Consider the following 26324-nt stretch of genomic DNA (forward strand, 5'->3'; position numbering starts at 1 on the left):
TTGTCTGCCTCAAAAAGTGCATTCCAAATAATATGCATATAATACTGAAAATCCTTTATTTTTTCCATATTAGTATCAGTTTCCCCCCCCCCCCCTGAAAACCTGAGGGGGGAAATTCCCCCTTGGTTGAGAACCCCTGGTCTAATACAATAGTGGTTCTCTTTTGACACTGGAGTATTGTTTCTAGCATGATGTACTTGTTTATCTCTTCTACAGTACTTATCCATGTCCTCTTTAACATTTCATTTAAGATTCTAACTCGTATGTAAACTAGATTATTTTTGTTTGGTGACTGGTCAAATACGCCTTAACTGCTCAAAGTTATCTTAACCTAACCACTAGAACTGTGGCCTGAACCTTATGAGCTCTAATCCTAACGGACCCTAGCTGTAATCAGAGCTTTTGAACATTTTTCAGTAGGTATAGCCCTTGATCTTCACGTATCCTTTCTCAATGGGGACTCAGTCGTTTTTATTTTGATTTCATAAATAAACTGTGTGTATCACCCAAAAATTATACATATAGTATATTCTGTAGACACACAATTTACCTTTGGCTCCTCGAAATGTATCTCGTGTAGTCACCCCAAGGGCTAGTATTTTATCCTTGTAGTCCACCCCCCTGATAAGGTCCACGGAGCCCTGGTTCAGCAGCTCTGATTAGGCTGCGGTCTACTAAATCTGGGGCCCATTTGACCTGCAGTGCTTATCTAGTTTACACTTGAAACCATAATCCATCATAAGTTAATAATAATACTGATTTATATGTGCGAGTCAAGGGTGGATGGATATTTTCTGTATTTTAAGTCTTTCCCTATTGCTTTCTACCCTTGTGCACCACTTCCTCGTGTTGCCCCTTAAGGTAACCATACGATCCCATCCACACAAAAGTGAGAGAAAAAATGATAAGGAGAAAGGAAGAATCACTAGTTGTTTCTGTAGATCCAAAAAGCAATAGATACATCTTATACTGAGTGAGTCATACTAGTAAGTTGTTTCTCAAACTGGGGGCCATGGCGGGCTAGTGTAAGTAGTATATGTTTGCAGAAAATGTGGAAACTGATTCAACTGTTTTTATTGTTACTTTGCCTTGTGAGGGGAGAAATCTTTTTTTTTGTCATTGTGTTTAATCATAATACCCGTACGATACAGTTTTGATATTTACATAGTATGATGCAGCAGCTTGTTTTTCATTTCCAACGGATTCGCTCAGATTGCACATTCTAGTTCCTGTCAGCAGGGTGACGGGCGCTGGACTGAGTCACTGATCTCACGTGTTCTGTACATGTCCGTGTGTCATCGTATTACAAGTGGTGATCAGGCCAGATGTTCTCAGTCTTGCTCAGGATATCATTAGGAAAATATGACTGTACTGTTAGTGGACTGTATGTGTATGTCTTACGTGTGAATGCATAGGCATTTTATGTATGTTTACATACAGCATGTATGGACTTTATGCATGTTTGTGTTTGCCATTCCGATTATTTTCTCATTTTTGTTATTTTATTATAAGTTTTAGTCTTATCATTCGTCTGTTTCTGCGACATTCTGTTTTTTTTGTTTTTTTTTAAGAACTAGTCAACATTTACTTGTAGAGAGAGAGAAAGATTACAAATGTTTAGTAAAACCAAGATATTCATGATTTTCTTGTATTTCTGTTTTTTATTATAGTTTTTAGTCTTTATCATTCGTCTGTTTCTGTCTGTTTGGCATTGTTTTTTTGTTTTTGTTTTTCTTGAGAATTGCGATGGCTGCCAGTGTTGCTAAGAAGCGGAAGTACAATGATGAATACATTAACTACGGATTTACATCAATCCTCGCTGATGGCATCGAGAAACCTCGGTGTGTGTTGTGTTTCAAAGTGCTGGGGAACGATTCCATTAGGCCTAGTAAGCTGAAGCATCATCTGACAACAATCCACCGCCAGTATGCGGAGAGACACCCGATTTCTTCAAGCGCCATGAACGGAGTTTGGGAAAACAGAGCCTGGATGAGAGTGGTGCCTTCCAACAACAGAACTTAAGTGTAGTTGAAGCATCATATGAGGTTTCCATTGAAATAGCAAAGAAGAAGGCCCACACGATTGGTGAAACTTTAAGCCGTGTGCTTTAAAATGGTCAAGCGGGTTCTTGGAGAGGGAAGTGAGCGTAAGATTCAACAGATTTCCTTGTCAAACGACACGGAGAATTAGTAAAATGTCAGATGATATCATGGAACAAGTGATACAGGAGATTAAATCGTCTCCAACTGGTATGTTTGCAATATAGTTGAATGAGTCAACGGATGTGAGTTCTTGTGCACAGCTACTCGTGTTTGTTAGGTATGTTCTCTTGCCTGACATCAAGGATGAATATTTGTTCTGTACACAGCTTGAAACTGCCACAACAGCTTTAGATGTGATGGAAAAGTTGACTTCTTTCTTCACAACTAACGGGATCACCAGGAAAAATTGTTGTGGAGGCTGTACTGATGGGGCCCCGACGATGCTGGGATCGAAACCAGGGTTACAGAAGCACGTCAAGGAAGTAGCTCTGAATGCCAAAGGGGTTCATTGTATGATCCATCGTTTTGCACTAGCGTTGAAAACCCTCCCTGATGCCCTTTGCAAGATCCTGGAGGCAGTGGTAAAATGCGTCAACTTTGTGAAAGCAGGAGATTTAAAGTATCGCCTTTTCCAGAGCCTCTGTAGAGGCACGGATTCAGAGCATGAAACCCTCCTCTTTTACTCCAAAGTGTGATGGCTTCCCACGGGTAATGTTGTGAATCGAGGGTTCGAACTTCGGGGAGAATTTAAGATGTTCCTGGAAATGAAAGGGGAGGATGATCTATTAAGTCACTTCAACGAGGTGTTGTGGGAGCCACGTCTTGTGTACCTGGCAGACATATTTGAGCAGCTAAACAGGCTGAATCTCAAGCTACAAGGCAAGGAAAGAAATGTGTTTCACCACATGGATTGTATTCGTGCATTTCTTGACAAACTCCAGAACTGGCAAAGGAAAGTCAGTACAGGAAATATTGCCATGTTTGAGAATATCTTCATTGTTCTTGACGAGATTGAAGAGGATCATCTACTTGACCCATCACTCAAAAATGAAATAGTTCAGCACTTGAAATCCTTGGAAAGTGAGCTCAAAAGGTACTTCCCAGAATTCGAGGAGGAAGAAGGGAAATTGGTGAGGAATCCTTTCTCTGGCACTCTTGATATTGTTGTCATTCCCGACGATGGCCTGGACGAATTCCTTGATCTCAGGAACGAATCTGCTGCCAGAGACCTCTATGAAGAAAAATCTCTGACTATATTCTGGTAATCAATGTATCAGTCATATCCAAAAGTTAGTGAGATCGCTCTTCGAGTCCTCTTGCCATTGTCTACTACTTATTTATGTGAAACTGGTTTCTCCACCTTCTTCAAATAAAGAATTAAAGCCGAAACCGGTTACATGTGGACCCAGACATGAGATGTGCTTTTTCAGTGACTCAACCTCGAATCAGTCGACTAACTGAAACGAAATAATCATCCATCCCATTGAACTGTAACAAATTATTTGTGAGGGGCTTAGGAAAAACTGAAGGGGGGTCACGAGGACGTTGAATGTTCCTAATAGGGGGAATGGAGTGAAAGGTTTGAGAAACACTGTACCAGACTGTGCTGGCGAAGAAATGGTTGCTAAGATTCAATGACACGAAGTGTAAGAGGATGGACCTGGGACGTACCAACGGTAAGGAGGCGTATATGTCCCAACGGGACGAAGAGACTGCATTAAATGAGACGGAATGTGAAAGAACCTGGTGTGTATATTGACAATGACATGAAGTTATTAGGTCATATAAGGCCGTAACGATCACGATCTTCAAGAGTGAAGTGTTTCCCCGCCTGGAGTACTGTCATCCCATCTGGTCCCCGAGATATGCCAGGGACTATCAGCTGATTGAAAATGTCCAAAGGAGGGCCACCAGACTGGTGCCTGCACGCGGCACCTCAGCTACCCGGAGAGATTGGAGCGCCTAAACTTGCCTCGCGTATACAATAGACAGGCAAGGGGAAACATGATTGAGGTGTACAAGCATCTCCGAGGGCACAACTAAGTCGAGTGTCCTTACCTGGAGCTGGCGGACGCTCGCCCCACAAGGGGACACAGCTCAAGGTTAAAGAAGCCGCAAGTCCGGATAACTGTGAGGGGTAACTTTTTCGGAGTGAGAGTTGTGAACTCTTGGAACAATCTACCAGAGAGTGTTGTGACGGCACCGAGTGTGAGCCCTTTCAAGATCAGACTTGACCAACAGTGGAGCAGGTTCAGATACATGGAGGAGCCGGTGCATGCCCAGTACTTGCCCAGTACTGGGCATGCAACCAATCGCCCAAACGCTTAAGTGGTGAAGAGGATAAAAGTAAAAAGTAAAAACGTATGCAGCAAGTGTGTCATCGCTATTGTAGGGTTTCGTGATATAATGTTGTCTAGCACTCGGGATGGATGGAAACTCTAAGGTGGTTTTCTTATATAATATAAGTTATATGGTAGACAGTCTGGTGCTGGAGATGCCGTGTGGTGAGGAGCTGCTCAGTAGACACGTTCGGTGAGTAGCGTGTTGAAGGAGGTAGATGTGCAGGAGCTTCGTTAGAGAAGATGTTGCCTGTTGCTGGCCTCCTGGTTGAATGAGAACGGGACAGCAGGAGCTTGCTTGGAGGAGGTGTTGCGTGTTGAGGAACCGAGAGCAGAATGAGAGCTGGTTGGTGAGGAAGCTCAGAGAAGGACAGCTGGTGGGTCGCCATGCTCGCTGGCGGGAGCGAGGACCGCTAGGCAGGCAGAGGAGAAGCGAGGGCCACCAGGCAGCGGCGGAGGAGGAGGTGTTGCGTGTTCAAGTAGAGAGGCCAGAATGAATCTCAATGGAGAGACAGAGCTTATATACACAGCAGCCGTGAGTCAGCCGTGAGTCATGTAGGGAAAACCCAGGAAGTAGCCGGTCTTTTGACTCAGTTGCTAGGATACTGTGGCATCTGGTGACGCCCCCCGGGCCGCTAGTTTGGTTGCTTGGGAAGACGTCGCAGGTGGCCTGCAGCTACGCAGTTGTAGGGGAGACGTCCACTACACTATCATATAAGTTACCATTACCTCCACCCTTACATTCGTTACCAATATCCAACAAAATCAGTACCATGATATATTCCTCACCACCGCCATCACACTTCCTGTCACCAAAGCGACATATCTAAAGAAAACACATATACTGTACTACATGTGGCACCGGAAGATGGGGGAGGGGGAGATGGGAGAGATTATCGCCAACAAGGAAGAGAGATAAGTCATATCATCACTTCCTGTTTCTTATTTGTCTCTGTTTTGCCCCCCTTCCTCGCCGCCTAATTCCCAACACCTGTGTGGCCCTGAGTAGACATTCTTAAAAATTCCCACTATGAATACTGTATATCGTAACTGGAGAAATAAGCTGGATGAATTCGAATACACACAAATTTCGTTCAAAGATAGCATTCAGCTAGATTTGTTCACTTTATCACATCTGGAGGCAAATATAATGAACATATTCTAAAATTAAATACAATATACGTTTTGGATGAATTGGGTTAGGTATGTTGTTTTCTTAAGTCTTTGTTGTTTTATATATTGTAAAGAATGATTGCAGCGAATTTGTTTGACTTGCGTAATATTAATGATTGGTTTTGACTTTTGAGTTTTCTATGTGATTCCAAACAAGTTTCTTAAGCTATAATATACTATATTTTGTACTAGAAATTACTTTATATGACATTTCTTAATAAAGTTACCACACATTTATCGTCGTTGCATTTTAATGTCATTTGGGTTTTTTTTGCCACATTTTTTAATCACCAATACTTAACATAGAGCACAGAGTGTAAACATAAGAACATAAGAAAATAAGGAGTCTGCAATAGGCCGGTTGGCCTGTGCATGGCAGCTCCTGTCGAGAGTTACTACCACTCTCTATCATCCATGAATCTATCCAGCCTCCCTTTGAAACTTTCCAGCGTTCCAGCACTTACGACAAGGTTGCTAAGCTTGTTCCACTCGTCCACCACCCTATTTGTAAACCAGTTCCTATCTCCCTCCTAAACCTAAACTTATCCAACTTGAATCCGTTGTTCCGAGTCCTATCCTGCTCGGATATTATAAGAACTTTATCTATATCACCTTTATTGATTCCTTTCACCCACTTGAATTCTTCTATAATATCTCCCCGCACTCTTCGTTATTTTAATGGTACAGGAAGGAGTGTTAGATCAGGAGGCATTCATGTATCATACTCTGGGCATTTCAAGTACTGTAGTTCACTGTGCAATATGCCGCGTATTTCATATTCTGTCTGGTTCCAACCCAAAAATACAAGTTGACAAGTAACGTCAAGGCAACGCTGCTGTATTTGTCTGCAAAATTTTTAATTTATAATTTCTACCACTTACCATTTTGCTAGCCATTCGGGCGTTCGGTCTGTTCTCTGTTACAGCCTTCATTGTCCAGTGTTAGAACGGGGGAAACCAGAACACCCGGAGAAACATGCAATGTTTGGTAGTCGCACTGGATAACTCAGTGGTAAAAAGAGACGCACGCTACTTCTTGTTTATAAGTGGCAGTTTTATCTGACGGCCTTACTATGATATACCAGCTGTATTCACTAACCCATTATATCATCAATGACGCCAAGCTTTCACAAAAAAAAAAAAATACAGATCGTGAAGTCTCGTAGGAAGGTCTCTATTGGCTCCAAGCATGGTATTGTACATGACTGGTTGCTGAGATTCAACATTGAGAAGTGTAAGAGACTGCAGTGAGGTCTCCTACAATATTACGACTGGGATGCAGTGACTGCAACCCAGATGTAATACTAATTGTAATAACAAGAAAGCACACCTGATGATACTGTAGTGGACGTCTCCCCTACAAACTGCGTAGCAGTCACCACCTGCTACCACATTCCAACGTGCCGTTGCCTAGCAACGAAACTATTCACCGGCGACTTCTCGGGTTTTCCCAACATGACTCATAGCGGCTGCTGGGTATATAAGCTCTGTCTCTCCATTGAGAATTCATTCTGACCATTCTTCTTGAACAAGCAACACCTCCTCATCTGCCGCTGCCTGGCGACCCTCGCCTCTCCTCCGCCTGCCTGGCGGACCTCGCTCCCGCCAGCGAGCATGGCGACGCACCAGCTGTCCTTCTCTGAGCTTCCTCACCCACCAGCTTTCTCATTCTGGTCTCTCTTCTACAACAAGCATCACCTCCTCCAGCAAGCTCCACGCTGTTAACATTTATTTCAACCAGGAGGCCAGCAACAGGCAACATCTTCTCTAACCAAGCTCCTGCACATCTACCTCCTTCAACACGCTACTCACCGAACTTCTTCTACTGAGCAGCTCCCCACCACATGGCACCTCCAGCACCAGACTGTCTATCATATAACTTATATTATACAAGAAGACCACATTAGAGTTTCCTTCCATCCTGAGTGCTAGACAACATTAATATCTCGATACCCCTACAATACTATGAAATGAAGAGTTTTTCACCGTGTTTTACCTCACAATTTCCATCATCCTCCATACCCTGCCCACTATAAGTGATTTATGATCGTAAATAGAAGAATACAAAAAATACTTACAATTAAAATAAAAACTTGGATCGCTTTTATTATTTACCATCACTGTGGAAAAAATGAACGAAATCCAACAACTCCTGGTGTTAGCCGTCTGCACAGACCCTGGTTCGATCACCGGGCAGGGTGAAACTGTGGGCAAGTTTAATTACGCCAATTGCCTCTGTCTCCCCAGCAGTAATTGAGAACCTGGATGTTAATCGATTTGCGATTCGTATTCCGGGGTAATGGTTAGCCAGTGCAGTTGGCGAGTTGTCCGGTCTTCTCGGACTATTCCTTGACACTGGGACATGCAACTCGTTACCTTAGGGTGTGGTTGTTGCGTTGGCGACAGCTTCTACACCTTAAACAAATTCACGTCTAGGTAGCCTTTGGGCCGGCCAACCTCGTTACACGAGGGGCAACCATTATTATTATTACCTATTTTCATCATAAACTTACCTAGAATCTCCCTTCAACTGATTTACCTTCATAGAAATTAATATACGCGTGCATTCTTCCCGTCCTAGCTTTCTTCGGGTATTCCGGTAATACATACCAACTGCCCGCACGGCTAGTAACCTATACTGTGTGAAATTATAAAATGCAAGGTTAACAGGAAATTTTTATGCAGTATACGGTATTTGTCGTAAGTTGACAATCATAACATATGCCATTAAATAAATGTTAAATTCATATCAGAGTTGAGGTGATGGCAATATATAGGAAATTGTGTTTCTTTAAAGTATACAGCCAGAGGAAAAGGCTCTCAGTATTTGCCAACAGTGCGTGACAGACGTGACCGATCGCACGGACGGCTAGCGAGCCGATCAGTGGCGAAGAGGATAAAAGTAAAAAAAAGAGTCAAGATCGTACAAAAATAATAGAACTACGAAGTATGTCTGAGTTCGAGGTCAGATTTAAGCTCACCAAAACGCATAAAAACAGCGCTTAGAAAAAATGGAACAGCTTAGGTAAAAAGGTGGCTAGAGGAACTTTATAACCTTTGAGAGATGAAGTCAGCTAAGGATGTCGAGATAACAGCGCTCTCAGAATGTCTCGATCCCGTTCGTTACTGCGCAGGGCCTCAAAGTTTTGGGCCACAAACATAAAATACTACATGTAAAACCACCAGTCCACTCACTTTAATAGAGGTTAGTAACTGAGAAACGGGTGAAACTGGGAACGGACCTGACATCACAGCAGGAAATAAATCTATGCATTGTACAGCATAAGCTTAAGTCAAAGCCATTTTATGCCCTGCGGTAAAGTTGGTTAATAAACTTAAAAATAAACAAATCAGTAATTACGATACACTATTTCAAATTTATCTATACCGATTTTATTACAATATTTAAATTTAAGTCCTTTAATGAAATGTGAACCCTCTCATAACCAAGTGTTCTCTTTGTGTTATTGTTGGGACAAGTGACGTCTCTTATACTGAACTGAGTGACTCGTACTGTTATGTGGCGTGATTTCTTATATGCATGCTTAACAAAATGGTATGTATTATATACTTTCAAGTACCATTTGGTGTTCACTTATCATTCGTAGATATAAGTTTATGACAAGTGTAGGTCTTTATGAAGTACAAAGTTCTGCAAGCTAACTTGTGTCGCAGTAACATGACATATTTCCGGAATATTGCATGCCGTGATGGTCTTTAGCCTTAAGGTTGCTTTCAAATACTATTATTACCCGTATGCATTTAAAAAAAATGCTCTATTTTATGATGGTATGTCGTGAGTAAACTATATTTGGGGTCAGACTAATTACCCAGATGTACCCAAATATAGCCGCAATGAAGTCAAATAATGGTCCTACAAGCGTAAATCGGGCTGTGAATCACTTCTCGATTATTATTTGGTGTCATAAAGTCACAAAAAATTGGAAAACTTAATTTAATCTGAGTTAATAGATCGAGTGCATGTACCTAACCTAACCTAACACAACACAACTCAGATTAAATTAAGTTTACCAATTTTTTGTGACTATGACACCAAATAATAATCGAGAAGTGATTCACAGCCCGATTTACGCTTGTAGGACCATTATTTGACTTCATTGCGGCTATATTTGGGTACATCTGGGTAATACGGTATTCTGAATGTGTCATTTTGGGGTCTGACCATATCGTCACCAACATGTTTCGTCACCACTATTTTTAACCCGTTTCGTCATTGTGCTCATCCCCATGAATATATACACGAAAATAACTGTTACTTGTGATAGAAAATAGTAAAAACACGGTGACAAATTATTAAAGAAAAACAAATAATAAAAACATTGTTAATACGCCTGCAATCATCTCACTGCTCAGTGCTTTTTGCGCTGGTGCCAAATCACCTTCATTTGTTCTGTATTTTGTTTATTTACAAATGTTGAATCGTTTTCTTTAAACAATTAATATTCATGTATAGTAATAACACAATCATTCTTTATTTGTTCTGTATTTTGTTTATTTACCAATGTTTTAATCGTTTTCTTTATTAAATAATTAGTATTCATGTATTGTACTATAATAATAACAATATGTACTTCTGGAGTTGTCTGTATACATGTGTAATTTCTATTCATGTAAAATAATAACTTACAATTTGTCACTAACACCAGCGACTGTTAGTGGTGACGAAACGGATTTGATATTGGTAACGAAATGGGGTTTTGGTGACGAACCGGGTCGGTGACGAAGTGGATTGGTGATAATATGGGGTGTATCCGTCATGTTAAGACCTGGAACAAGGTGTGGCAGTGATTCAATTTGGCTCCTCGTTCTTAATAATTCACAAAACAAAGATAATCTACTCAAATTGAAGCATAACAGTTGTGTATATTAATATTCGACAATTACTGTATATGTAATACTAGAGGACAGTAGTGCAGTGACCAGTAACTTAAAAATATTTAAAAAAATTTGGGGGTAATACTGAAGCAAATGGCTATCACCAGAAAGGAGTTTTTCGATTTTGTTACTTTCTTTTTTCCTGCAAATGTTCTTATTATAGTAAATGTAAGTGTTTTAAAATAGGTGACAACTTTTTATTTGGTAATTATTGATGACTGACCCGCGGCCGATTTTTCAGAGAAAGCGATTAGTTTGTGTGAATGTGTTAAAAAAGTGGTTATTTCTAAATTAAATGTAACGTAACCTTAATTGATATATAAAACAAGCAGCAAAAGTGTTGTTAGAAGACCTCATCATCCTAACTAAACAAACCTACTTCCTAGCCCCCCGGCTCTGCCCCCTGGACCCCCGGTATATTTAACAAAACAAAGTTGCTATATGGTCTAATTTATATTTTTTTGTAGACGTGAGAGCAATCGTCCAAACTGAAAAGTTCTTAAGAGTCCACTGAGCATCGCCGCTGATCAAGCCCGGGCGGCAGAATGTTTTGAATTACATCAATATGATTGGCTGTTTATATCATGGGATGGGGGCATGAGGCGTCACTGCCACATTACCGCCGAGAAGACAAATTAGTGCACACCTAGGCGCCTAATTATCTATCAAACGAAGCATTTGCACAAGAAATGATTATCATATCAGAAGTCAGTGATGAAAGTAAAGTAAGAAAATAAGCAGTAAAACAAATAACTCGTCCGCAGGTCAGTCATTAATATTAACCCTTTATTTTAATTATAAGCACTGTACTATATTTGTTTTATTTTTATTTTTTAGTGTGTCTCTCTATGATCATAAATCACCTTTAGTGGGCAGGGCATGAAGGATGATGGAAATAACAAGATAAAACAAGGTGAAAATTTTTTCATATACTTTTTGCTTTTTACTTATATCCTCTTCACTGATCAGCTCATTAGCCGCTTGGGCAGTCGGTCACATCTCTCTTATGCACTGTGAGCAAGTACTGGGAATGTACTGGCTCCTGAATGATGTCTACATGTTCTGTACATGAAGAAATTTATATACCATAAATACTCCAAAAGTCGTGCATGTTGTCCTCTGCCCTGTTTAGAACTTGACACACTCGGCCCTAATGTATTATCAAGTCCACAAAAAACGTAAAATTACAATCATGATGTTTCAACAAAGTTGCTTTCATTGGTACCAGATATTAAAATAAGTAATTTCTGCTTAATATGGTGGGGGGTTCCGAGGGGTAGAAACCCCCAGCTAGGAGGTTAGGAAAATCTAGGAAGGTTTCTTTGGTTAGTTAGGTCAAGTCAGATTAGGTTTTAGTAAATGCCACCTCTTTTAAAATACAACAATAAAAGTAAAAAAGTAAAAGTATAAGAAAATTGTAAAAAAAATTAAAATAATCTGTAAACTTGTTTTTGATGTAGATGTGTTCTTTTACACAGCCATATGCTACAATACCAAATCTCTAATATTTACATTCAGGACATTTCGGTTTCTTCCATACACAGGAATGACTTACCAGCTGCCACTACATCACCAATAAATAAAAATTTAGCATTATTGGGTGCACTACTGTTTAAGTTTTTGAAAGGGTTCCTGTAAATAATATTAAGGATCCTTTTGTTTTCATGTACTGTATCCCCAAAAATATAAAAATGTGTTTTTTGAATGTATATTTTCATGCCAATTCAAATATATATATACAGTATACTGTACTGTATTTTTTATTATTATTTTTTTTTTGAGAAATGGTTTTAGAAAAAGACCTAACCTAATCTTTTTTCAAAAACCATTTCTCCAAAAAAGAATACAAAGATAGGAAAATGCTTCTTCAACATCTCAGTCTGGATTACTGTATACAGGCATGGAAACCCTACCTCCAGAAAGATCTAACATTCCTAGAAAAGTTACAACACAGAGCAACTAAGATGATTTCATAACCAAGTCATCTCGATTATCCATGTATATACTGAGGGCTTTACAACTAATAACCCTTAAGACACGATAGCTCAGTTCTCATCGACACACAGTATTAAACCTGAAAGTAATGGAAAATATGAACCCAGGCCATTTTATTTTGTGATGTCATGCACCACCAACATGAGAGGACACCTGTAAGCTCACCTAGCTATCATGCAGAACAAACATTAAGAAATACTTCTTCATACAGAGGGTGGTAGATCTTTAGAACAGTCTACCAGCTCAAGTTGTGGAATCAAAATATCCCCAGAGAAAACTATCGAGAACAATGGAATAATCCTACACAACATACAAAAGCAATGATTATGTGAGCTAACCAGTTTACACCCTGTGAGACAGGTTAAGGAGATGAAGCTTGTGCTAGTCAGACCCCAAATGGGTGATGTCTTGGGATAGGTCAGGTAGTACTTTACTGTATTGTGAAATGTGGTTCAAAATTGGAAATACAGTATGGCCTAAAAAATTTCAACATATTACAACAAATCAAAATTTTCAACTTGGAAAACACACAATCCCCGTGTATTTATGCTCAAAATGGTCTAATTTACAGATTTTCAATTTATGCATTTGTTGAGAAACTCAACATCGATTTTTCATCATTTCAGAAATACTGTACTTAAAAATATTACTGTACTTTTATCAACAGACTGGAGGGCGGACTGCAGAACTGGCTTTAAACAGAATCAATGATGCCAAACAAGTACTTGACCAGATTTTTGACTTGGAAAAGAAGTCTGTTAATGGTACAGGTAAACTGAAGAAACGCATTCAGGCAGAAATAAATTTTCTGAAAAAGGTGAGTACCAATCTGGCTCCTAGTGCTATGCTCAGTTTGCACCTCCAATGGTAGCTGTAGAGTAAACAACCAAAAGCCACTTCTCATTTAATTCAGGAAAGAACAGACATTAAGCTTCCTATGGCCACACAGTCCTGAAGGGTTGAACTAGTTCTGTACAATATAGAAGTTCCTGAGTTCCAATCAGTGATAGGATGCACTGCATAATTGAATTTATTATCCGCCTGGAAATTGAATTTGCCTGACACTTTAAAAAATCTGGTCCATTTTATCTGGCCAGATAGTACAGTATACTGTATTGTATTTATATATATGTACTGTAGTTGTGATGATTTCTGTATACTAATTAGGTTAGGTTAACTGCAAGCCCACACTTGCACTCCTGCAGTATTCTAACTTGTTAAGTAACTTCCACTTACATCACCATTCATCTCACCTTATTTATATTTTTGTCCATGAAGAATTTAGTTCACAATTTATACTAATAACATGATCTCCTCCATCAACATCCTTAAAGGTTATGTTCTACAGCCACCACCTGTGTTACCTGTTGGACTTGGTCCATTCTGTACCCCCATAACTTACCATAAGATTTTATAATATTTTTACTTGTATTATAAACATTGTACAGTACAGTACAGTACAATGTACTGTACTGTACATTGCCTTGTAATCATGCACAGATTAGTAAAATGCATGAGTACTGGCACAGTAACTCCTTTTCTTAAGTACAGATCTATGACTTATTATTTTTTTTAATACTGTATACAGGTTTATATAAAATGAAGTATGTACAGTACAGTGGTCCCTCGGTTAACGAGCGCCTCGGTTAACGAGATTTCGGTTAACGAGTTACCTTCCATAAGATTCTTAACTACGGTTAACAAGCAATCCCTCGATTAACGAGTTTCTTACGAGCCGACCTGAACATGTTTTCGCTTGCATTTGGCGGTCCACCAGCTGTAGTATTAGTCCGCCAATACAGTAATCGGTTCTAGGGCTTAAATTCCTTACCATTTTAGCAAATATCAAGAAGTTTATTCTATTAAATAATTTTAAAATTTGAATATAAAATTTTTTAGTCATTTTAACAATTATTGAACATAATTGAAGGTAATGAAACTAGTTTTATGCACGCCATCCAGCCTCTCAACACACCATACAGGCGTCAGTCTTTGCGTCTTTTCAGTGGAGGTAACATCTTGCTTGAGACTCTCTTCAACTAAATGCTTTTTTCCTGTATTTACAAGCAAATTATTGGTCATTTTGAAATTTATTTTACATATTGACAATATATAATGCAGTGTAGGGTTGATTTAAAGAAAATAATCTTGAATTACACCAAGAGAACTAAAATTTTATGGGTGAAATGGCGCCATGGGGTGACTTCTCTTCCTCCCCAATGCCTTCACTTCTCCCTTCTCCTCCACCCCCATTCTAATTCCCATCATCATCATCCAGGAGCCTTCTACTTACACACCTCAAAGTAAGTGTACTTTTCTACCTTTTTCGTTGACTTTAGTCAATTTTCGGTGAGCTGGAACCAATTACCCAAAAACCCATTGAAAAAATGGTTTCGGTTAACGAGCAACCTTCTAGAACGGATTGTGCTCGTTAACTGAGGGACCACTGTAATTAAACAAAATTTTTAATACAAAGTTTTACACGTAGAACCCAACAAAACAGAAAATTAATCAGGAGTCCTTATAACTATAAACTCATGTATACCATTGAAAGTGCCAGGTACTGAATGGACCATTTCTTATCATTGTAATTCCATATTTGATCACTCTCAGGAGGACCTTAATACAGTTAATTTTCATCTTGCCATGAAGGATTATACTTAACTTACTCTTTAATGAGGTTATTTGGTGTTATCTTAGTAAATAATGAGATAGGGGGTTTATGATTACCCTGAGTAATCGACAGGATTCAGTACAGAAAATTTATGCTTTATGTGAATTCAGGCTTATACTATTTACTCTGGCCCAAAACTGAAGCATGTGCAGTAGTAGCCATGGTCATAGTTACACCTCTTTAAAAACTTAAATGTCCTTTCCTTAAATTTCCCCCTTCAACATACTTTACTAAGTTTTAGTGATTTATTGTCAACTATACTACAGGAACTGTTGTGTTCCTCTCAATACTGTATATTTCTTTTCATGTCATCATTCCACCATTGGTAGAACATATACAGTACCCTGTACCTTGCTAGTGAATAAGTGAAGGTTTGGTTCCTGGTTGGACTGGAGTTTTGGCTCCCATCTTGTATAGTAACCATCCTGCACTTGGCATTAAATGAGTACATATACAGTATTAGTACTGTATGTTTGCCAGTGGTGAAATAACCCTTTGGTGAAATAGTATCCTAAGGGAGTGGGGTAATGGTTCCCTTAGAGCTGCAGAATGCTAAGATCTTGGGAGATAATGCCTGTGTGGCCATCCTGCATTATGATAGAAAAAGGCTTGAAAAAGATATGGATAAGTAATTGATTTCTTTGCATTGCAGGGCTTGGAAAAAGGCAGTGAACTGAAGGAGGAACATGTCTTGTGTTCCAACCTGGGTCAACTAGGGGCACTGTCATCAGTGGCTGTAGCAACACATGATGTAAGTAAACCAGAAACTACAGGTACTGTATTATGACACCATAAATTTGTCCAACAAACAAAAATCTTTAGTTTGTCGCCAGCTTTTTTTTTATGAATTTTCCTGAAATTTATGTTTGCATTTTTAATTCTCTTGTAAACTTAGTCATGTGTTATTTGAGCTGCCGAATAATTTTTTAGTGGGTTTACATCTACAGTCTACCATGCAGGGTTTTTTCCACTTGTTTTTCCATCATTGCTCAGTGTTTGAGCATTTATATCTGATACCCATGAACCGAGCACAGAAGTGCTATACTAAGAAACATCTAAATTTTGTTCTCGGCAGATAATAGAAAAGTATCTTTTTCTCTCCCTTTCTTCTTTCGGAGGGGGGGGTGGGGTGTCCCTCATATTTTGTAAAATCTCATAATTCATAAGGGTAAGAGCCCCTATTATTTTGAATTATGGGGGGTTTTACTCTCTCTCTCTCTCTCTCTCATTGTTACATTGTTTTTATCATTAAAATATTTTATGGATGTTAAAATGTCAAGGTATGATTTATAAGTGTGTGTTATTGATTATAATGCATAAAGTAAGATTCAGTATGCAGTACTGTACAGTATTATGATAACATACAGCATTTTTTATATTTGCATCTGGACATGTAATTTTTTCTCCTTAAATTATTGTACCAGTACGTACCTCCCAATATTTTTCAACTTCATAATACAAATATAAATTAAGTAATTGCACTGTTTAATTTGGTTTACCTGAAATTAAAGGACGTAAAATATTAAAAAAAAATTACCTAAAGTTGGCTGTAAAATAATATATTTTTGAAGTATATTAAGACAAATTTTGCTTCTAATACCAGATTTTATTTCAAAGAATTTTTTTTATAAAATTTGATACACATTAGTGTTCATCAATCTTTAGGACATAAAATAAGGAATCCATAAATATTTCATTTTTCTCCATATCTTTTCCCCCCAGTTGCCAGGTGTTTCTAAGAGAATATTGATGCCAGATAATGAAACTTTACGGTTTTATCGTGATAAGAAAGTACAGTATAGTCTGCATTTACGCGGTCAATTGAACCCGTGGAGATCCGCGTAAAACGAGAAACGCGTAAACGAAATAACAGAACATATGGGATTAATTGAAATAGAGACTGGGCCGACCCCCAAACTCCACTTTTTCCGACACAATACGTACCTTGTAGTAAAAATAACATCTTAATTTTATGATAGTATGCACATACAATTAATATTTAAGAGAAATGTCAATAATATTAGGTTTTTTAACACTTACGTCAGTAGAAAAGATGGGTCGTCACACATGGATGGCGGCTGGTTCCAAGGCAGAGAGCAGATTAGTTGCCCTCCGGTAAATACCTTTCACTACTCGCAGAGGTTTGCAGGGCCTCCCAGACTAACCCCTCAAAGTCCATATCCTCACTGTCACTATCAGTGACTTGGGCTGGCTGTGGTTGTGGTGGGTTGTGGGCGAAGAAGTCCTTAGTACTACGTTGACGACTAGCATTGATGTTGTCGAGATAGATCTGGATATACGGCTCCATAAATTTCGTCAGATGGTTATTAGACTCTTCATACCGATTCTCGTCTGGGTTGTTGTCAAGGATGAGCTTAATTTTCTCCCCCAACTCGATGATTTCCTTCATACAATTATGGCTTGGTCCAGGTAATTCAAGGTTTTTCTCGGGTGGTGGGGGTCCAGCGGAAGCCATTGTGAGGGGAATAGCGGGCACAAGAGAGAACTGTATACGCAGACTGAGAACAATGAGACTGGCCCGACTAGGTCAGCGACTTTTACCCTCTGGTGGCAGGGCACGTCATGTTACATTAGACCAATCACAGCTAGCGGCGGAGGGAATGCGTGGGTGGTAAGGATGTGTGGCCCAATCACAGTCCGATACGTCATATGACGTCAGCGATAACGTAAGAGTGGCTTAATGCACACCCCTCACCGTGCCGCTTCCCGCGTATGGTCAAGAATGGACCACGTGAGTAAAAAATGGCACGGCACGTCTGGACCTCGCCGCATAAATGATCAAATTTACCGCGTAATTAAAACATTTCATTCTGGCAAGGCACCGCGTAAATGACCAAACGCGTAAACAAAAACCGCGTAAATCCAGACTATACTGTATTGTTGTAAAGAAGGACCAGTTACAATTTTCTTATTTTACTGAAGAACTGCCAATCATTGGGCATGTGTCTTGGAAATGTAATAAGAATGGAAGGGTTGCAAAAATGGACTGCACTTAGAACTGTGAATAGCAAATATTTAAATCTTGCAAAATTCCTTAGATATTTGTAGTGAATTGTTTAAGATTGTTCATTGTCCTTATAGCCTGCATATCACTAGTATCATAAAGTACCCAGTTGTTACTGATCTCAGAATGATGATGTTTTACAAATCATGTTACCTGTTATACAGTATTATTTATATTATGTAGTATATGGTAGGTATCTTGTATTCCACAGTAAATATTAAACTGCTGTTTGTCTTTTTTTTTCAGGTCACTGGACTACTACAGACATTTTGTGTTGGTGGCTCTGAAAAAATAGTAGTTGATGTGGTGGGGGATGGGGGGAAACAGTGGATAAAGGTACTGTATATTGTAAAAATTTTGATTATACTCTGGCATGTGTATACAGTCGACAAAATTTTAAATATTTCTGCACTCCTGGGTCTTACGTCCTTCACAACAATCACTGACGGGCCATGTTCATTTGGTAAGGTTGGTACTTCAGATTTTGTGATTCATTGTGTAACCAATACAATGTATTCTTTATAATTATCACATATAGTGTTAATACAGATAAATTTTTAGTAAATGAGTGTTCAGAATTCTTGGTCCAGTGTTTCATATTGTATAACACTGTTAAGGTGTAGAAATTTTTGTTGTTGACTGTACATACCCAAGGAAGGTTATGGTTTAAATTGGTGTTGGTTGTGCCTAGCTTGTGATGGTAGGGTTTTGGTTGTATGTTTGGTGCTTGCTGGAATTTTACTGATAATCCACTGTTCACTTATTTGGTCAACCACTTTCATTTTAGGATGTTTGCTCTGAAATATATTTATACTTTCTTTAACTTGTAATTGATCTAGTTTCTTTCTCTTTCATAGTCTATTAACGCATACCTTTACAATATAATACTGTTTTGAATTCTCAGTCGGATTCATTATTTGCTAACACTAAAGACTGTCAACCTCATTTCCATTACAGCATTTGAACCAACCATGCTGAATGTAAAACAATTTTGTCTAATTTTCATTGCATGTACCGTATATTTTACCATATATTGTTAGAGTTCAGGAGGCAAGATTTGAAATTAATGAGGGTAGAGGCACAAGATGTCTGCTAACATGGCCCTATACTGTACTCGTGCAGAGCCTGGCAAGTGAAGCCTCAGTGTCCCTATATTGTACTCAGACTACAAATAAATTAATCTACAAGTGAATAGTTCAGAAAAAAGTCTGTGGTTATAAGGGCCATTCCTGCATGATACCTTGTAATATATGGGATCAATGGAATAATCATAGAAATTGTCAGCATAGCTTAGAATGTACCTTACATTTATCCTCTTTTAACAGGTAATTTTGAGGAACCCTAAAGCTCTCCATCTGCTGTTTATCTTGGGTGGCAGAAATGGTGTTAAACCCCTAGATGAAGTTGCAGAGGACTTCATAATATGTGCACAGAAACACCCTGTTTTTTATTCAAACCCACAGGTAAGTAGTACCGAAACAAAGATATTATTTAAGTACAAAATAGTACAATATGTGAAATATAGAGAAACTTGTTAGTTAATAGAATTTCTATGTAACGGGGTAATCCACAGATAATAAGATCAGGGATAATATCCCGTTAAGCAGAAATTATTCTCATAAATTTCAATGTGCACAGCCTCTCTTGTGGTAAATATTTAATGTACATGATGTAGTGACACGGAAATGTGCAATGAAGTACTGTACTGTATGTTCTGTAAGATGCAATATATTTAGTAAAGTAATACATTGTGTTTGTAATAATTACTATTATTACAATACTGTATCGAAGGTTCATTATTTGCTTCAGGTAAAATTGTTAACAAGGATGTACTTCTCACTGCTAATACTGTGTGTCTTAAAACTTGACAGGAATCTCTTCTTCACAGAATCCCTGTGCTAATTACTGTAAATTACTTAGGTGTTCATATCAAGGTTAAGATGCCAGTTTATCATGCTTTGACTATGTGGGAATTACTGTACCTTAAACTCTTGATAATTTAGCATACTACAGTTGGGGCTTTGGCTTTGCTCATACAGGTATACTGAATTTGCCTGAATTTTCCAATTTAGACTAACTGCTGAAGAATGAAACGAAGAACATATACACTTGCAGGAATTCCCCGCCTTACATAAGGGATGCTTTCTTGAAAAATTATCAAGCTTGAAACTCAGTAAAGGGAAACAAATTTTCCATTTTATCATTTGAGGTATATCAGTAGGACTATTTAACATGGTACTGTACTTGTGATACACAAAAATAATTTTGAAATTGGCCTTTAACCCATGGCTAAGGATTCCCTACTCCCAACTCTCTGCATGAGCTCAAAAATGGAATGCATGGAACATAAAACTTCCACTGTTGATGGCTGTCATCTCTACAGCTAATTTCCACTGATGTTTGCTGCTGTTTAAGGGTTAAGGGACTCTCAGTGTGCTTAACTAGACAGTAGTGGACAACATATACACTGACCACAGTATCTAGATGAGGGTGTGCACAAGCTACTGAAAATGATGTTATTCAAGTCAAATTCCATCAGTATGTTCAGCACAATTTAAATGCTTTATTTTAGATATTGCACTAATTTTACTGTATTTTTATATTTCAGGTGGTGTTTTGGTTCTGTGGTGGAGTGAGTGAGAGTTTGGCAAACGATCTTGAAGAAAAAGGTGTGGAAGTAAAGGGGAAGAAAATACCTGACCATGAATTAGGGCTGCCAGACTATTTTGGAGAAGACTCTGAGGCAGAAAGTGAGGACTCTGAGGTAGAGAGTGAGGAGGACTCGGAGGTAGAGAGTGAGGAGGACTCTGAGGTAGATAGTGAGGACTCTGAATTAGAGAGTGAGGAGGACTCTGAGGTAGAGAGTGAGGAGGACTCTGAGGTAGAGAGTGAGGAGGACTCCGAGACAGAGAATGAGGACTCTTCTTCTGGTTATGAATACTCAAGTGACAGTGAAGAGGAAAACAAAGTCAAGGTGATGGCCAGAAACAGAGTAGACAAAACTGTAATTGAAAAGAACATTACAAATGAAATTATGAACATTGTTAGTATGGGTTATGTTGGACAAGAAAATAACACACTCGACATCTTTTCACTAGAAGAGGCAGATCTCAAGTCAAAACCAGATCATACCCAAAAAATAATTTCTAGTGAAGTTTTGGAAAGTGAGAAAGAATATTTTTCTGGACAATATACAAAAAGCCAGAGTCATGCTGATAAGGAAGAGACAATAGATAAAGTCAACCTTGATGTTACAGCCATGATTGCTTATGTGTCAGCAACAGCAAATGGTCGAGCCAATTTTGTATTTAAGGATAAATTCCTTGCTGAACAAGCCGTGTGTGAAAGAAAGAATCCAGTTAAAGAAACTCTTAATGGTTACTTTAAAGGTTAGTAAAGTTTTATACAGGCATCTCCACGTTATAGAAGGTTTGCGTTCTTGAGAAATTGTCCGTTACGTGATATTCCATAATGCAAAAAAAAAAATTTCCCATGAAACCCATTAAACACTGCTGTAGTGCATACGGATTTGTGGATGCATTCCTATGATTTTTTGGGGGGAGGGTGGGGTTGGGGGGGCTGCTAAAAACAAGTGACATGAAAATAAACCTCTTTAAGCACATAGTAAATGGAGAATTTTATATTTTGATACATAATATTAGTCTTAAAATTATCTAACTGGAAATCATGGCAGCAAATGGTCAGAAGAAAAGATGGAGAGAATCTCTGTTAAACACATGTGATGCTCTACATACTGCCAACATAAGCAATATGACACATCAACCAGAAACTCCACAAACTGATATACGGGTAATGATAGGAACCTTAGGATTATACTGCATTAAAAAAAAGTAGGTTTGTGAACACTTGTAAAAGTAAACAAAACTGACACACTTGCTGGTAAACAAAGGCCTCATGAAATCTAATTTATTTTAATGCTTTTTTTCCTATTTTCTCAGTGTTGAAGTTTTGGGGGAAACAAATCATTTCCGTAACGGTGAACTTTCATTCCGTATCTCAGATTTAGTGGTCATTATTTATAAATTCTGTATGTGTGAATTTCCACAACCTGAATGTAATGCTGGAGATGAATTTACTTTTATTAATTCTGTTTTATGTCCCTTCAGTACAATATGCCTTTGGTTTTTGTGGGGATTACAATATATCATATTCACTAAAAATGAAACTTAATGACTTTAGGGAAATTTTGGAATGTGTTTCTAAATCTCATGAACATTTCCTTCCCTCTCCCCCTAAAAATAAAAGTTATGTACAAAATACAAACATTTTTAAATTTACTCTACACCATTGCACCATACTTACTAAACATAATTACATAGTTAATAACATAAAGCGAGACTGTATTGTACTTGGCCTATCAATCTGCCTTCTTTATTCTAATTTCCATAATTTATATACTGTGCAATAGCTATATATCATGACAGTAAGATTGGGCTTTAGCTACAACCACCAATACTGTGCAGTACTACCAACATCACCTCCACCCAATACTATCAACATCACCACCACCATTACTATCAACACCACCACTACCAGCATCACCATCATCACTACCAACATCACCACCAACAACACTACCACCATCACCAACATTACTACCAGTGCCCAGTAGGTCACTCCACATGATGTTAATGGCAACACTTTAGTCAAGTTTGTAAATGGACTTGCACATATCACTTTCTTTGGAATATAAAAACAAAAAAATATAGTAATTCATTATTCTTGTGTGACTCAGGTAAAGAACTGTTAGCATGTCGAGAGGCTGTCATTCATTTCCTGGACATTGTTAAAACCATTGGAGGTGAGAGTGAGAAGGTTCGAGCTGAGGAGTTGGTTTCCAGATTAACAATTGTCGAGGGAGAAGACTATTTGAAGGTAAAACTACACTAATAGTCTTATGCTCTATTGTCTTTTTATTATTGAATTGCATTACAGTATTAATAATTTTAATTTTCAATAAAATCAGTTTCACCTGGTGTTGGCTTTTCTTAAGTTAATATATATCACGTTCTTTTTTTCCAGGAAAAGGTGAAACTTGGAGGAAAAGTGCGTGAGCTCTCTAGGATCATCTTTGGCACTGGTCAAGTTCACAGAGCCATCACCATTACATCTAATGGAGGATTCGTCAGATCTGCCGAGCATCAGGTACGTTACAGTAATATGCCCTTTTAAAAAAAATTTAGCTAAACTGTACTTGTCCAAAAGTAAACTGTAAAAGTTAATTTGATAAATCTTTATTCTATACATGTTTGTCATAGGTGGACTATCGCATGTTTTCGGAAGGGATTAATAATTTTGCTTAACACATGCATATATGGAGTAAAACCTGTAGTAAATGAGGCTAACCCACACAAGCACAGAAAATTGCCAGAAAGCAATGATGATGATGCCAGTTCTTTAGGTATGACTCAAAGGAACCGGCCTCTGTATCCCAGCCCTCCTGATGATTTATACAAGGATCCAGGGATATGATAATTCCTGGAGTACAGTACATTATCTGATAACTTGGGTGGTCTACTCTCTGCCATCCTTGATCTGCATATCTTGATCCAGAAGATGTGAGGAGCAGCCAAAAGTTATAAATTTCTCATCTTTTCTTTCATACCATTGCATATTTTTGCCTTTGATAAGCCTTGGCATGGTCACCTCTAGTGGATGGCCATTAAAGTTAATAAGGTAGGTAAATGATTAGTGCATAACATTTAACAATGTACAGTATTTTTGCCAGATTAAACTTAATTTACCCATTTGATATCGGACATTGTCCACTCACCGGTAACTACAGGTACGGGACATTTACCTTATAGGAATATGACTTTTGAAATCGTGACTGAATAGTTCACAAGTTTATTTGTCTGAAGTTCCAGAAGAAATGTTACAGTAGTGGAAGGACACCATAGTTAGCACTGGAGTCTTGAGACATCGGCGAGGCAACGCTGGTGTTCCAGGTGGAGCAGAAGTCCAGTAAAAAGAGTACGTTGTCCTGGCGTGGACTGTCCTTATAAGGGCAGCTGCTTGGGCACTGTGGGACTTAAGTAGTCTTCCCTTTGGTCAAATGGACTCATAGGAATATGACAATCATCCCATTGGTCATATGTACTAGCTGCATGAGTCAGCACTGATTGGCTGGCGACTGTGCCCTGAGGGCAGTACACTCTGACTTAATGTAACATGTACTATTATCTCACAGGGTGTCTCATAGGTCACACATCCTATGAACACTAGAGGAAAGAGTCAGCTTAATACCAGTTTTCATGTACAGAAAGCCAGATGCTCCACACTGATCAGTTGCAAAACACCCATAAACATTACTCATATGAGTGCTTTATGTATGAGACACCCGTTAAATATAGTGTGCGAATGGCTACTTCAAATTTCATATATGTATTCTCATATAGTACTTTTCCCCCCAGGGCGTCAAGCTAGCTGTACTATACCACAAACCCAGAGCGCTGACAGAAGCAAAGGAATCAAGTGCTGTGCCACTGTAGTGTACTATACATAACATGAATATTGATAGTTAAATTGTACTTTGTATAAACAACTGTTCAGTAAAAGTTGAGTTACATGTTCTGTGGCTTGTGAGGATTGGGGTCTGGTAGCTATTGAATCATTTTTACCTGAGAAAATTATTATTTTGTTTCTTCACAAAGATTTTGTGCGCTTCTTGGAAGTTCTCATTTTCAGTTTGGTTGTTTACAGTACCATGAGAAGTTGCACTTTTGTATTGAATTTATTTTTTCCAGGTGACAGTATGTTGCAGTCTTTAGGAGATACAGGTGCTGTATACTGTCTATAAAACAGTAATTTTATGTTTTGAGGACACCATGTTGAAGGGTTAGTTGTGAATTCACAAGTTGTCCTAGTTTCAGTAAAGTGATTAAATACTTTTACAGTTGTCATCTTGTCTTATTTTCGATTTAGTGTAACATTATACTGTACTATATATAATAAAGTATATTGCACTGTATATACTGTATTTGGAAGAGGTGAACATTGTTGTTTTGGATAATGTTACTAAAGTACAAACAAATATTTATGTTACTCTTAAAAGATTAAGTACTTCATGGAGAAAAGTTAAAAGGCCCTTTGTACAGTTTAGTGAATGGGAAAAATCCAAGTGGGGATTGTGCTAGAAGCCTGCATGAAGAGTTTGGTCCAATCCTTCTTTGTGGATATAATACTGAAAGCTTCAAATACAGTATGGATGACATCAAGAGTGAGATTACAAGAAATAAAAACAAGAAATGTAATAGAAGTTAAGAGAACTGACATGGTTAAGAATTAAGGGATGAGAAATATGTGTGGAGAAGATGCCTTTGTAAAGAGACATTGAGACATTATCCTAAATGGATATGTGATATTGATAGATTAGTGCAGTAGTAGAGTATAGTCGATAACGGCGGGGAATGGATACAGTACTGTGAAAAAATAGTTTGAGTCTGTAGTCGAAATGTCTTGGGAATTTGCCACTGCAGATAAGGATCTCATATGAAAATGGAGATGAAAATTTCACAGGTAAATCCATGTACAGTACTGAGCAACGTGCTACATGTGTAACCCATAGGCTGTGTTGCAAACCACATCCATGATGTTTAACATAACATCGCCTTAGGATGACTGCAATTATAATTTTTTTTCTTATCGTAAGTACACTGTAACATGTTACATGAAACTTTGTGGAATTACATACCATACCTTTAGTTAGGAATGGTACAGTATATAGTTTAGATAAACAAGTGTACTGTACTCTCTAACTGAGTTAAGTATGTCAGTAATTTATATAAAGTTTGAACTAAAACAAAATGCTTGGAAAGAAAATAATTGGCAAACTTTCTTGATATTGTTTATCTTTTTTTTTTGTTCAGTCCTCCAGAGGGCACTGAAAATCTTTGAGGAATTTCAAATTAGAAAGAATTCTTATACTTTTTACATTGAAACTTTTATTCATTATCAATTACCTTTGCTTCCCATGCATTAACTGTTATTTGTAGCCAGTGTCTTACCAGATTTGTTGTGATCTCACCAATATAATGAGCATTGCCTTGAAATGTGTAGTGCTCAACATTGGTATTGCATGAAACCAGGTTTTGTTCCAGAGCTGGGACAGGAGGTTGTATTTTTCTGCTTCATATGAGTAAAGTTTGTGTCTTCATTACT

The 26324-nt window shown here is 38.2% G+C and overlaps 3 protein-coding genes across 4 annotated transcripts; all 3 read left to right on the plus strand.

Annotated features, from left to right (window-relative positions):
• The first annotated feature begins 1746 nt into the window (after positions 1 to 1746).
• Positions 1747 to 2737, plus strand: LOC121873973 (SCAN domain-containing protein 3-like). The gene is made up of 2 exons (XM_042377852.1): positions 1747 to 1841; positions 2320 to 2737. The coding sequence occupies exons 1-2, from the start codon at positions 1747 to 1749 to the stop codon at positions 2735 to 2737; spliced, it is 513 nt and encodes a 170-aa protein (XP_042233786.1).
• A 57-nt stretch (positions 2738 to 2794) lies between these two features.
• On the plus strand, positions 2795 to 3307 carry LOC121873974 (zinc finger BED domain-containing protein 5-like). The gene has a single exon (XM_042377853.1). It carries the CDS (start codon positions 2795 to 2797, stop codon positions 3305 to 3307), a length of 513 nt encoding a protein of 170 aa, XP_042233787.1.
• A 5661-nt stretch (positions 3308 to 8968) lies between these two features.
• On the plus strand, positions 8969 to 26322 carry LOC121873832 (UPF0415 protein C7orf25 homolog). Of its 2 annotated transcripts, none has more exons than XM_042377575.1 (9): positions 8969 to 9109; positions 13112 to 13261; positions 15771 to 15869; positions 18390 to 18611; positions 19469 to 19606; positions 20752 to 21532; positions 22900 to 23039; positions 23187 to 23309; positions 24578 to 26322. In XM_042377575.1, the coding sequence occupies exons 1-9, from the start codon at positions 9095 to 9097 to the stop codon at positions 24653 to 24655; spliced, it is 1746 nt and encodes a 581-aa protein (XP_042233509.1). In that variant the 5' UTR covers positions 8969 to 9094; the 3' UTR covers positions 24656 to 26322. The 2 variants fall into 2 exon arrangements, with proteins under 2 accessions (XP_042233509.1, XP_042233510.1); XM_042377576.1 differs by having other exon boundaries at positions 18390 to 18479.
• The last annotated feature ends 2 nt before the right edge of the window (positions 26323 to 26324 follow it).

The sequence above is a fragment of the Homarus americanus genome, unplaced genomic scaffold, assembly GCF_018991925.1.
Source record: "Homarus americanus isolate GMGI-L3 unplaced genomic scaffold, GMGI_Hamer_2.0 scaffold25827, whole genome shotgun sequence".
Classification (NCBI taxonomy): Eukaryota; Metazoa; Arthropoda; class Malacostraca; order Decapoda; family Nephropidae; genus Homarus; species Homarus americanus.

Coding starts and splice junctions, on each gene's coding strand:
- LOC121873973 (XM_042377852.1), top strand. CDS start 1,747: ATGGCTGCCAGTGTTGCTAAGAAGCGGAAGTACAATGATGAATACATT. Junction 1,842..2,319: donor GATGGCATCGAGAAACCTCG/GTGTGTGTTGTG, acceptor CGTGTTTGTTAG/GTATGTTCTCTTGCCTGACA.
- LOC121873974 (XM_042377853.1), top strand. CDS start 2,795: ATGTTCCTGGAAATGAAAGGGGAGGATGATCTATTAAGTCACTTCAAC.
- LOC121873832 (XM_042377575.1), top strand. Junction 18,612..19,468: donor GGCCATGTTCATTTGGTAAG/GTTGGTACTTCA, acceptor CTCTTTTAACAG/GTAATTTTGAGGAACCCTAA. Junction 23,310..24,577: donor TCAGATCTGCCGAGCATCAG/GTACGTTACAGT, acceptor TTTTCCCCCCAG/GGCGTCAAGCTAGCTGTACT.